The sequence below is a fragment of the Oncorhynchus mykiss genome, chromosome 3 (genome assembly GCF_057628025.1).
Source record: "Oncorhynchus mykiss isolate SJ-2025 chromosome 3, ASM5762802v1, whole genome shotgun sequence".
Lineage (NCBI taxonomy): Eukaryota > Metazoa > Chordata > Actinopteri > Salmoniformes > Salmonidae > Oncorhynchus > Oncorhynchus mykiss.
Window position 1 is genome coordinate 45,415,631 of NC_143024.1, and position 12,497 is coordinate 45,428,127.

A 12,497-nucleotide genomic window follows, 5' to 3' on the forward strand; every position below is an offset into this window, starting at 1 on the left:
CCCATACAATATGTTGTTATTATTTCCCAATGTCCCTGTTCTGATACCTTCCCCTTGCTTGTTGTAAACATAGATAAACATGTAGACAAAGACATAGAAAAGATAGATAAACAAATAAAACATATTCAATTAGAGAAAAGTTCTCGACAATAGTGAGAGGTAGAGAGAGAGAGAGAGATCAAGTGTGTGTGTGTTCATATCAACTTCATAGTTCTCAGATATTTTTACAGTTCCCATACTTTTTTTTCTTCGTAACCTGACATCCCCGTAGAATTTAGTACAGCCACGATGTTATGGAGCTGTCTCGGAAGAGCTGCCCCATCTATAAAGTGTGTGTCCCCAATGAGAAGGCACGCTTACCCCTCTCCCGCCTCTGCTCTGTACAGGATACAGCCTCTTCGGACGTTCGTTTATCTCCCGGGGAAATTGGTAATTGAGACCGAATTTGGTCCATTTAAGCTCCCTTTCCCTGCTTTTGATCAGCTCCTTTTGTTGGTGGTGTTCAAGTTTTTCGATGATAGGTCGGGGGACTCTTGGTCTTATTACTCCGAGTCTGTGCACTCGGTGGAAAGACATCTTGTTTACAGTCTCTAGAGAGGAAGTTTCAAGGCGGATTGCATGAACTCTGATCGCCCCCTCTGGATTATTGGATGGGTCCTCAGGAATCCCAGAAAATATTAGATTTTCACTCATGCTGCGGCTTTGTATGTCTAGTTGCGACTCCCTCACCACCCTGTTTTCCCCGAGTAGACAATCCATGTTGGAATCGATAGTTACTTTGGCTGAGAGTGCCTTGTTCTCTCCTTGAAGTGTGAGAATTTCACTCTGGCTAAACTACAAACTCCCACACAGCCCTGCTATCTCCTCACACAGTTTTTCAAGTGTTGCATGGATTCCAGCAAGAGCATTATCCTCTACATAAATGGTAAGTAAATCGTCCGTGTCTGTAGATTAATCTGTCTTTCTTTTTTTGTCGGGTTAACATATTTTGTGAGTTAGCCGGATCTTTCCATGATGGAGTATGTTGTTCCTCCATAGCACAATGCTGTTGATACTCGTCGATTTCCCCCAGGATCTCCTTAGTATCCAGGTTGGCTCTGATCTGCAACCAGTTGTTTACAAATGTTTTAAACGCTGCGTCTTTCCCACGACGACAGAAGATGTAATCATGAGTTGCAAAATGCGCAATCCCACTTCCCATACACGATTGTTTTCGCTGTTCTGTTTGTAATTTACAGGCTGCTCCGTGAAGAGTCTGAGGCACTCAGCAGGCTTTTCTTATCGTGTTCTCTTATAGTTGGCTGATGGTTGGTTTGATATTTGTTACTGACCCCAGCTGTTCATCTGTCCTGCAGGAGATAAGAAGTACTTCATGGGACCTAAAATGTCGACAGTAGACGCTGCTGTGTTTGGTCACCTGGCCCAGGCCATGTGGACACTACCTGGCACACAACCTGAACAGCTCATCAAAGGTCAGTTCAATCTCTCAGCCTCTGTGAAATGTTTTACTCATACTCACAATACCAAAGCATCCTAATTGATTGATTTTGAAAGTGTGCCTTGTGATTGTGTTACTGGTATGTTGTTATCGAGATTGTGTAACACATTCTGTACCTAATGTGTTATTCTATAGATTTAAAGGCAGGTGTAGAATAGGATGCAATGTCCTCCTTTTTTATCCAAGTGTACTTGCCTACGTCTTCCACTAGATGACAGTGAAAGACTGTAATGTGCAGTGTTGTTGCACATTTGCTCGTCATGGTTTCAGTCTTTAGAGAATGTTTGATCAGAGATCAAAGACCAGTCTATTTTCATTTTCGAACTGTACAAAATATGACAATCAAAGTTTGAATAGGAAATCAAAGGATACTCTGACACGGATGTACATTTTCCTTGAGTACCGATGTTGGAACCTGTACTTCCTCTATTCCCTGTCCACTGTGTTTTAGGCGAGCTCGTCAACTTGGCCATGTTCTGTGAGCGCATGCGGAGAAAGTTCTGGCCTGAGTGGTTTGTGGACATAGAGGACCTGTGCTATGACGGAGCAGACACTGACAGCAGCGAGGGCTCTCCTACATGCCTGATGGACTTTGGCCTGTTCTCCCGGACAGACACCATGGAGGAGAGTGAAGCCTCTGACAAACACACACACTCACACACTCACTCCCCCAATACGGACCACTCGCTGTTCGACTCAGACGTGGGCACGGGCTCGGAGAACGAGCCGCAGCTCAAGTGTGACCCTCCTAGTCCTGACCCCCCTAATTCTGCCCCTTCCAACCCCAGTCCCAAACCTCCCAACCCTTGACCCACCCTCATCCAGTGAGGTGGGGTGGTTTTGGCTGAGGCGGTCAGACGGCCGGAACGTCAAACTAATCAGGGCGCTGCTATCTGGATTGGCACCATAGAGCCGCGGAACACAGAGGCACAGTTATCGCTTCTGCTGCTGCCTCTCCCTCTCTTTCAGAGATCTGTGCTCACACATGGAGGCACAGTTATATTCCATGATGACTGAAAACTATATCCTAACAATGTAATATCAGTGCACTCAGACAAACTGGGTATTTGTATGCAGAGCGTATAAATCGAACCCCATGTTACATGCGTTGCATTATGATTTCCTCACCCCGAGTGATGGTGACATTGCCAACATGTCACAATCACAGACGTTGCCTTATTTGTGTCAGTTGTCCCAGGGTACAGGCTAGCGTGAAACATTTTGAGAGAGATTGTTGGTGAAAACAGGTGTGTCTGTCCATGGAATACAGGCAACACGGCTGTTTCTTAGAAATGTAACTAGTGAAAGAGAGACCATGATGATGGTGAAGGTAGCAGAAACACGAAATCACTGGATTTTAGAGAACAGGGGTCAGTCATTTGCTAAGACTTGGACACATATTGTAAAGTGATATATATATATATATATATATATATATATAATGAGTGTGCTTACTATGGCGGCTGCTCTAGTCTGTGTCTTACTAACGGTGTGCTATTCTACCAGTAGTCCTATGGTTTGTGGCTTGCTGCTGAGCATCAGCCACAATCACTGGCCTTTCCATCAACCATTTGTGTCTAACTTCACTCTAGTAAAGGAGATTGGGATGCGCAAAAGGAACTGGAGATGTAACACTCTGGTACACTTACCAGTACAGGCTGGTTGTAGAGCCGACTCTTGTATCTCGCCACTAGAGGGTGCTCTATCTATACATTCATCCTGCTGTCTATTTAGCTCTATGGTCTCGAGTCCTGCAGTTTTTGCCACTTGGAATGTTAAAGGCCCAGTGCAGTCAAAGTGTGATATTCCTGTGTTTTATACAGTTGAAGTTGGAAGTTTACATACACTTGGGTTGGAGTCATTACAACTAGTTTTTCAACCACTCCACAAATGTCTTGTTAACAAACTATAGTTTTGGCAAGTCGGTTAGGACATCTACTTTGTTCATGACACAAGTAATTTTTCCAACAATTGTTTACAGACAGATTATTTCACTTATAATTCACTGTATCACCATTCCAGTGGGTCAGAAGTTCACATACACTGCCTTCAAACAGCTTGGAAAATTCCAGAAAATGATGTTATGGCTTTAGAAGCTTCTGATAGGCTAATTGACATTATTTGAGTCAATTGGAGGTGTACCTGTGGATGTATTTGAAGGCCTACCTTCATACTCAGTGCCTCTTTGCTTGACAGCATGGGAAAATCAAAAGAAATCTTTCAAGACCTCAGACATTTTTTTTACACCTCCACAAGTCTGGTTCATCCTTGGGAGCAATTTCCAGATGCCTGAAGGCACCACGTTCATCTGTACAAACAATAGGACGCAAGTATAAACCCCATGGGACCATGCAGCTGTCTTACCGCTCAGGGAGGAGACTCATTCTCTCTCCTAGAGATGAATGTACTTTGATGCGAAAAGTGCAAATCAATCCCAGAACAACAGCAAAGGACCTTGCGAATATGCTGGACGAAACAGGTACAGAAGTATCTATATCCACAGTAAAACGAGTCCTATATCGACATAACCTGGAAGGCCGCTCAGCAAGGAAGAAGCCAATGCTCCAAAACTGGCATAAAAAAAGCCAGACTACGGTTTGCAACTGCACATGGGGACAAAGATGGTACTTTTTTGAGAAATGTCCCCTGGTCTGATGAAACAAAAATAGAACTGTTTGGCCATAATGACCATCATTATGTTTGGAGGAAAAAGGGGGAGGCTTGCAAGCAACATCTCAAGACATCAGTCAGGAAGTTAAAGCTTGGTCGGAAATGGGTTTTCCAAATGGCCAATGACCCTAAACATACTTCCAAAGTTGTGGCAAAATGGCTTAAGGACAACAAAGTCAAGGTATTGGAGTGGCCATCACAAAGCCCTGACCTCAATCCCATAGAAAATTTGTGGGCAGAACTGAAAAAGCGTGCGCAAGCACAGAGGCCTACAAACCTGACTCAGTTACACCAGCTCTGTCAGGAGGAATGGACCAGAATTCACCCAGCTTATTGTGGGAAGCTTGTGGAAGGCTACCTGAAACGTTTGGCCCAAGTTAAACAATTTAAATGCAATGCTACCAAATACTAATTGAGTGTATGTAAACTTCTAACCCACTGGGAATGTGATGAAAGAAATAAAAGCTGAAATAAATCATTGTCCTACTATTATCCTGACATTTCACATTCTTAAAATAAAGTGGTAATCCTAACTGACCTGAGACAGGGAATTTTTACTAGGATTAAATGTCAGTTATTGTGAAAAACTGAGTTTAAATGTATTTGGCTAAGGTGTATGTAAACTTCCGACTTCAACTTTATATATTTCCACACTGAGGTTGAAATGATATTGTGAAAATGATGATAATACCCTTTTAATATAACAGCTGTTTGAAAAGACTGCCTGAAAGGTCAGTCAGTTTTGGTGGGATGGAGTCAGACCAATAAGAATAGACCATTAGGAAATGGAGTTCTAAACCTGTCTGCCAATAACAGCTAGTTTTCAGTTTTCCCCTCCCCATCCAGACCACTACCAGACAGTCCTAGCTAAATTCTTGCTTGACAATTTGCTCTTTGCTAAGAAGCTGTTTTTGTTTCTTGTTGGCCATTTGAATTGAAAACAATCATGTTACCCAGAAATGATTTGATATTGAGATAAAAAAAAACAGCTGCATTCGTTTTCACTTCATTACAGTATTAACACCAAACTAATACAGAAAGTTACTGAAACAGAATGGAAAGGCCCATTTGTAGCAAGTAGTGTTATCCTTTTAGGTGTGTATGTGTGTGTGTCTGTGTGTGTGAGAGAAAGAGACCGGAAAAATGATAGTGGGCTGTAATATGACTACATTACCAGGTATGGTATAAGCCATAGTGCACAGACATTATGAAGAGAGGGGTTGAATATGAATCGTACAGGTTTGAATCATACAGGTTTGATTTTGCTTTCTTTACTCAGTGAACTCACACTTATTTGAAAACAGTGCCAGCACTTTTTGCAATATTTTTGCAATATTTTTGTTGTCATGTTTAAAATGGGCAAAACTAACGCACCTAGGACGCTGGGGATTGTGATGAGAAGATGGTAAGGTCAAATGAATGGAATGAGACATGTGCAGTATATCAATGACACAGGTCACTGGATGTCTGTGTAGTAGCTAGGCATTTAAGTTGGAATATTGATAGGTGTGTAATCAGGATGAGCCTGAGAGAAGATCATATTTATTCGCAAAGTAGCAATGTCAAAGTAAATAGTTGTTTGCAAAGGCACATGGACAAAATACCAAATAAAACAGTAAAATGTCAATCTGCTAGGATTATGCTCACCCTACCTCCCGATGATGAAACATACCATTGCAAAACAATGTGGACCAAGACATGGATCTGTCTAAACCTTTTCTCAAGTGTCTTTTAATTAGACTTTTTTTGTGTCTGTAATTGAGAAAATATTTTTAAGGGAGTTTGATTGAATTGCGTTGTCCTATTGTTGAAAATATATATATTTTTTAGAAGCATAGGTAGACCAGACCCTCGATGAGAGAACAGCAGAGGCGACGCTATCATATGGGGCAGAGCTGCCTCCAGAACCTGACTGATCCCCAAAAAACATCAACCTGCGTTATATTATTGGGATGTGTTTTTACCATTCTACATATGAATAACTCGTGGCAGTGCGACTGCTTTGTCAAGCTATATTAGAACAATATATTTCCTGCTAGTGGAAACATTACATTGCTGGGAAATGTACGCAAGTGTGATAAACTCACTGTAACATACTGCCATGGATGTCCTATTATGATGACAATGATTACTCTCAATGATTCAATTAAACAATAGCTGTGACAATTTTAAAAAATGATCTTTGTATGAGTTGTGTTACTGTGTGTCTGAACGTTGGTATTATTTTACCGTAAATGTACTAAATTTGCGCATTCAGTATTTATAATAATTAATTTCTCAATTATTTTCACCTCTAACATTATTTGCTTGTGTACATATATTAGCATTCTAGATATTAGTACCCTATATTATTACTCTGCATTCATTGTGTGTGTGTTTAGCATGTGAGCCACAGTGTTTTCAATCAGGCTAACGAGTGGCAGGCATCCAGGCGCGGAGGCGGGCTGATTAAGGCTCTGCCAGGCGCTGGAGGCAAGGAGGGGAGAGGTGGAGGAGAGAAAGCTGGGGCTCGGAGAGAGGGGGCTGTGTGGTGGTGCTGGGCTGGGGGAGAGGGGAGAGAGGGCCACGGATCAGGAACCAGGATCCCCAGGGATGGAGCAGGTGTAGGCTGCGAGCGAGGCCTTTGGGCCCGAAGGAGCACACAGAGCTTAAAACAATATGCACAGCTCCTTTTTTTAATTTTCCTTTTCTGAAACTCCCCACCTCTCTCACTGCCTCTCTTTCTTTCTCTGTGCCCCCTCCTCTCTTTAATTTTCTCCCTCTCTCTCTCCTTGGCCCTCTCCCTCTCTCTCTCGCGCTTAACAGATCAGTGCTCCACAAAGAGGGATAAACACAGAGAGGAAAATTAAAAAGGGAACTCCCTTGGCACACCAAAACAAATTAGAGCAAACAAATTACACTGAGTCAACACACAAACACGGGAGCATCTGTGGCTCTGGACTGACTGAGGGGAGCTGGTGGCATCCTCAACCTCAGACACCACCACTACAGCCACCATACAGTACAGTACTGTACGCTCTCTCGAACCAACCCACACTCTCTACACTCTCATTGAGTTACACTAACAAACTTTAACAGATTAACTCCAACTATCATATTTACAACAACAACAACAACAAAAACATATATATATATAGTTGGGTATGCCATGACAGTGCATTCACAACTACAGAATGAATCCAAGATTGTTAGCTCAGTATATTTAAGAGTAGGCCCATACACGTGACATATGAAGTATGAGAAGTTAGTTGTATGTTAGTATTTCAGAGAAAAAATGTGTATGTTTCAAAAAGTGGTTGTAGGAGTGAGTTGCACAATTTGTGCTTGAATCGTAAAGTGGGTGAGTTCAAGTCCTAACATATGATACATATGTTACGAGATTTTATGATGATTTTTATGTTAAAGTTCTGTCTGTACATTTCATTAACCATGGATAAATTCACTGTATATCAACATATTCAAGCATATTGATCTGTTCCACTGTGAGTGTGAATGTGTGTGTTTTGATGGTTTTGGCTGGCCCTTCCCTTGGCTCTCTGGCAGTGGCAGTGACCAGTCCATCTGCCTTCCACTGTTTGTCTGGGGCCCTGGGGGACAAGGGCCACTGTGGCCTCCGGGCCAGCTGGTCATCCTCCAGAATCACCCCTTCTCTGCCAGGGGGGTCCCAGTGGGCCCCAATGGACCCCGGGACACGCCACAGTACCTCCACAACCAACAAAGTACACCCACAACCAGCCGCCCGCCGCATCCCCCACAGGCTCAGGTGTTCCCCACAATGCCTGGGTTCATGGGGACTTGACACCAACAGGTGGCGCTGTTTTCTTTACTAATTACAGCTTTATTTATTCATTGGCATGTGGAGGCTTCCAGATGACTTTGACCGCCTCACTCGTTCATGGGACAGGTGTGTGTGTGTGATAGGTGTGTGTGCGTGCGTGTGTGCGTGCGTGCATGTACAGTAGCAGTCAGAAGTTTAGACACACCTAATCTTTCAACGTTTTTTCTTTATTTTTACTATTTTCTACATTGTAGAATAATAGTGAAGACATCACAAATATGAAATAACACATATGGAACCATGTAGTAACCAAAAAAGTGTTAAAATAAATAAACATATATTTTATATTTGAGATTCTTCAAATAGCCACCCTTTGCCTTGATGACAGCTTTGCACACTTTTGGCATTCCATCAACCAGCTTCTCCAGGAAGGCTTTTTCAACAGTCTTGAAAGAGTTACCGCATATACTGAGCAGTTGTTGGCTGCTTTCCCTTCACTCTTCAGTCCAACTCATCCCAAACCATCTCAATTGGGTTGAGATTGGGTGATTGTAGAGGCCAGGTCATCTGATGCAGCACTCCATCACTCTCCTTCTTGGTCAAATAGCCCTTACACAGTCTGGAGGTGTGTTGGGTCATTGACCTGTTGAATTCCAAATAAATCACAGACAGTGTCAACAGCAAAACACCACCAAACCATCACACCTCCTCCACCATACTTCACGGTGGCAACCACACATGCAGAGTTCATCCATTCACCTATTTTGCATCTCACAAAGAAATTGCGGTTGGAACCAAAAATCTCATCAGACCAAAGGACAGATTTCCACGGGTCTACTGTCCATTGCTGGCAACCTTGGTTAGCACGCACTGCGCCCGGCCCGCCACAGGAGTCGCTGGTGCGCGATGAGACAAGGACATCCCTACCAGCCAAGCCCTCCCTAACCTGGACGACGCTAGGCCAATTGTGCGTCGCCCCACGGACCTCCCGGTCGCGGCCGGTTACGACAGAGCCTGGGCGCGAACCCAGAGTCCTCTGAACAGTTGATGTGTCTGTTAATTGATCTCTGTGAAGCATGTATTTGGGCTGCAATTTCTGAGGCTGGTAACTCTAATGCACTTATTCTCTGCAGCAGAGGTAACTCTGGGTCTTCCTTTCCTGTGGCGGTCCTCATGAGAGCCAGTTTCATCATAGCGCTGGATGGTTTTTGTGACTGCACTTGAAGAAACTGTGTCTTAAAGTAAGAATGGACTGTCGTTCATCTTTGCTTATTTGAGCTATTCTTGCCATAATATGGACTTGGTCTTTTACCAAATAGGACTATCTTCTGTATACCACCCCTAACTTGTCACAATACAACTGATCGACTCAAACACATTAAGAAGGAAAGCTGTCATCAAGGCAAAGGGTGGCTATTTTGAAGAATCTCAAATATAAAATATATTTTGATTTGTTTAACACTTTTGTGGTTACTACATGATTCCATATGTGTTATTTCATAGTTTTGATGTCTTCACTATAATTCTACAATGTAAGAAAAAATAAAGAAAAACCCTTCAATGAGTAGGTCTGTCCAAACTTCTGACTGGTACTGTATGTGTGTGTGTTTATAAACAGTGCCCTCCGTAATTATTGGGACAGTGACAAATGTTTTCTTCTTTTGTTTCTGTTCTCCAAAAGTTTGGATTTGAAATCAAACAATTACTATGAATTTAAAGTTCCGACAGTCAGCTTGAATTTTAGGGTATTTTATTAGGTGACCCGTTTAGAAATTACACCACTTTTTGTACATAGTCCCTCACTTTTAGGGGACCAAAAGTATTGGGAGAAATTCTCGTATGTGTATTAAAGTATTTGGTCCCATATTCATAGCACGCAATGACTACATCATAGCACACAATGACTACATCATAGCACACAATGACTACATCATAGCACACAATGACTACATCATAGCACACAATGACTACATCATAGCACACAATGACTACATCATAGCACACAATGACTACATCATAGCACACAATGACTACATCATAGCACACAATGACTACACAAATGTGTTGGACGCATATTTGCTGTTTGCTTTGGTTGTAATTTCAGATTACTGTGTGTCTGGTTTCGCTTTTGCCATTTGTGCTCATGACCAAATGTGGCACTTGTACATATTTTATTTACAGACGGTCATGGTAAACCTTAAGAGCATTTTGCCACTCTATGAGCCTTCCACACGTGGCTCTATTTATCAGCAGATCTAGTTGTTTCTCTATGTCACTTGGTCTGTGGGGATGTTTCAACCACTGATATACTTTGAGGTTAGTGACTCTAATGTTAACTTCTCCTCTGGGAGAAAGAGAAAGAGGGCAGAGAGAAAGTGGGAGAGCGAGAGAAAGAGGGAAGGAGAGAGAGAAAGAAAGAAAGAAAGCGAGAGACTAAGAGTTCAGGCCCCAGCGCAGAGCACAGATAGAGACACCACTATGGACCAGGCCCTATCATGGCTTCCCTTCTGTTGGCCCATAATCTCTCTCCCCACGCTGCACTCCCCTTCTCTTCTTCCCTCCATCCATCCTTCCCTTCCCCATGATGTTATCTTCTGCTGCTTATGCCCTAATACCCCAATTGTTGGGCTCTAACAACAATCATTAGCAATCCCAAACGAGACTGAGGGGCAAATTTAACAGCTTTTTTCTCATGTTTTTTCTCTCTTTTTTTCCTGAAGAGCAGAGGGATATTGGCAAAGCCTCTTTAAACTCTCTGGCTTTGTGGGGGATTATTTTTGTGCCGAGATCCTGGCGGGTGTTTCTGTTTTTTTCCTTCCTGGTTGTGGTGGCAGACACGCTAGGTAAACAGTTTGTGTCACACTCGATTGCGTTTTAGAAATTAAAAAATGAGGGAATGCCAATGGGTCGGGGATGGGGACACTGACACCATAAGACCTGGGCTCTTTGGGGACCAATGGTTCGTGTCCTGACAGAGTGGCCCTCACAGCCAGAACAATGCCGGGGCCCGTCCTTCAGAGTACGCTCCCAGTTCCCAGTCTCTAGCACTATCTACGCTAGGCCATCTGTCTCGCTCTCTCTTTCTCTCCTCCTCCTCTCCTCCTCTTTTCTCGGTCTGGAATGGCAGTGGATTTTAATGTGTTGAATGTGGCTCAATTATTCAGCTGTTTACAAACACAGTTAGGCTGGAGGTGTGTGTCAGAGAGTGTGAGCGTGAGTGTATGTGTGTGTGTGCTGCTGATATTGCGGAATTCCCCGGGTGGTGCAGGGCTGTGTCTGTGTCATTCAGAGCTCAGGTCTAGAGAAAACACATTCTCTTAATACTTGTCCGCTGTGCAGTTTAGACTTTGGAGGTGTCTGAGGGTTTAAATGCATAATATTGCATTTCAGTCTCCATGGTTTATACAGAGATGATTCACAGTTGTGTTGGTTTATAGTAGCCCCAGATGATTGGATGACAGTGTACAGTTTGCTTCTATCGTCAAGATGGTTCAGTAGTCAGACCCACTGCAGTTTAAATGGTATTAAAACTCCACGGAGGGGTAATGGTGTCTGTGTATGACGGGGCTCTCCAACCCTGTTCCTGGAGAGCTACCCTCTTGTAGGTTTTTCGAACTAACCTGGTTCAGCTTATCAACCAGCTACTTCTTAGACTCAGGTGTGCTAGATTAGGGTTGGAGTGTAAACCTACAGGACGGTAGCTCTCCAGGATCGGGGTTGAGAGCCTTGGTCCCTGAGCTGACAAGGTAAAAATCTGTCGTTCTGCCCCTGAAGAAGGCAGTTAACCCACTGTTTCTAGGCCGTCATTGTAAATAATAATATTTTCTTAACTGACCTGCATAGTTAAATAAAGGTTAAATTAAAAATGAAAAAATAATGTACGGTATATAGTACAGGTTGGTATGAAGACCTATAGAGGGCAGTGTTTCACTACAGAACAGTGACCTGTTGCTATTAGCAGAACCCCGCTGACACCACCAATGTACTGTCCTTCTTGAACTCTGATCTTATCTGTCTGGATAGAGTGATAAAAAGGAATGGCAAGAAAAAGTGATTCAATCTGCTGCAAGTCCTCTCAGATCATAGAGACCCTTTATATCCAACATGTTATTAGCTTTCAATGGGGAGTAACTCCGGCAGTTATCTATGGACCTTTGGTTCAGGTCAGAGCCAAAGGGGCTTTTCAGTACCCTTTTCACACTGACACATCGTCCTGAACCGTACTGTGAGAGTGCAGTTCAGTTCGACACCATCGTCTGAAAAAAGGAACTGGCAGGACTGAGTTTACCGTTCTGTTGTCACCTCACACATTTTGATTTATGTATCATTAACACCACCTTCAGAATTAAATCTTAAATGGCTTAACAATCAAGTTCTTGTTTACTCACATAAACAAATTTGTGGGGGAAATGATTTGCATTCCGCAATTTCGTAGGAGGATAAACGGGCTACAGGTTACACAGCCATCGTACCTGTCACATATCGCAGTTCCGTCACGAGGGACCGACCCATACCAGTCTGCCTGGAGCGTCGCGGGCCTCCCCTAATATA

General features: G+C 43.1%; 1 protein-coding gene across 1 annotated transcript in view; it reads left to right on the forward strand.

Moving 5' to 3' along the window:
• Positions 1–6,344, forward strand: part of faxcb (failed axon connections homolog, metaxin like GST domain containing b) — a 30,077-nt gene extending 23,733 nt beyond the window's left edge. Inside the window, exons 5-6 of the mRNA XM_021596393.3 lie at positions 1,356–1,472; positions 1,950–6,344. Coding sequence (XP_021452068.3) covers positions 1,356–1,472; positions 1,950–2,308 — 476 coding nt within the window. The 3' untranslated portion in view covers positions 2,309–6,344. The remainder of the gene's footprint in view (positions 1–1,355; positions 1,473–1,949) is intronic.
• Positions 6,345–12,497: the final 6,153 nt, after the last annotated feature.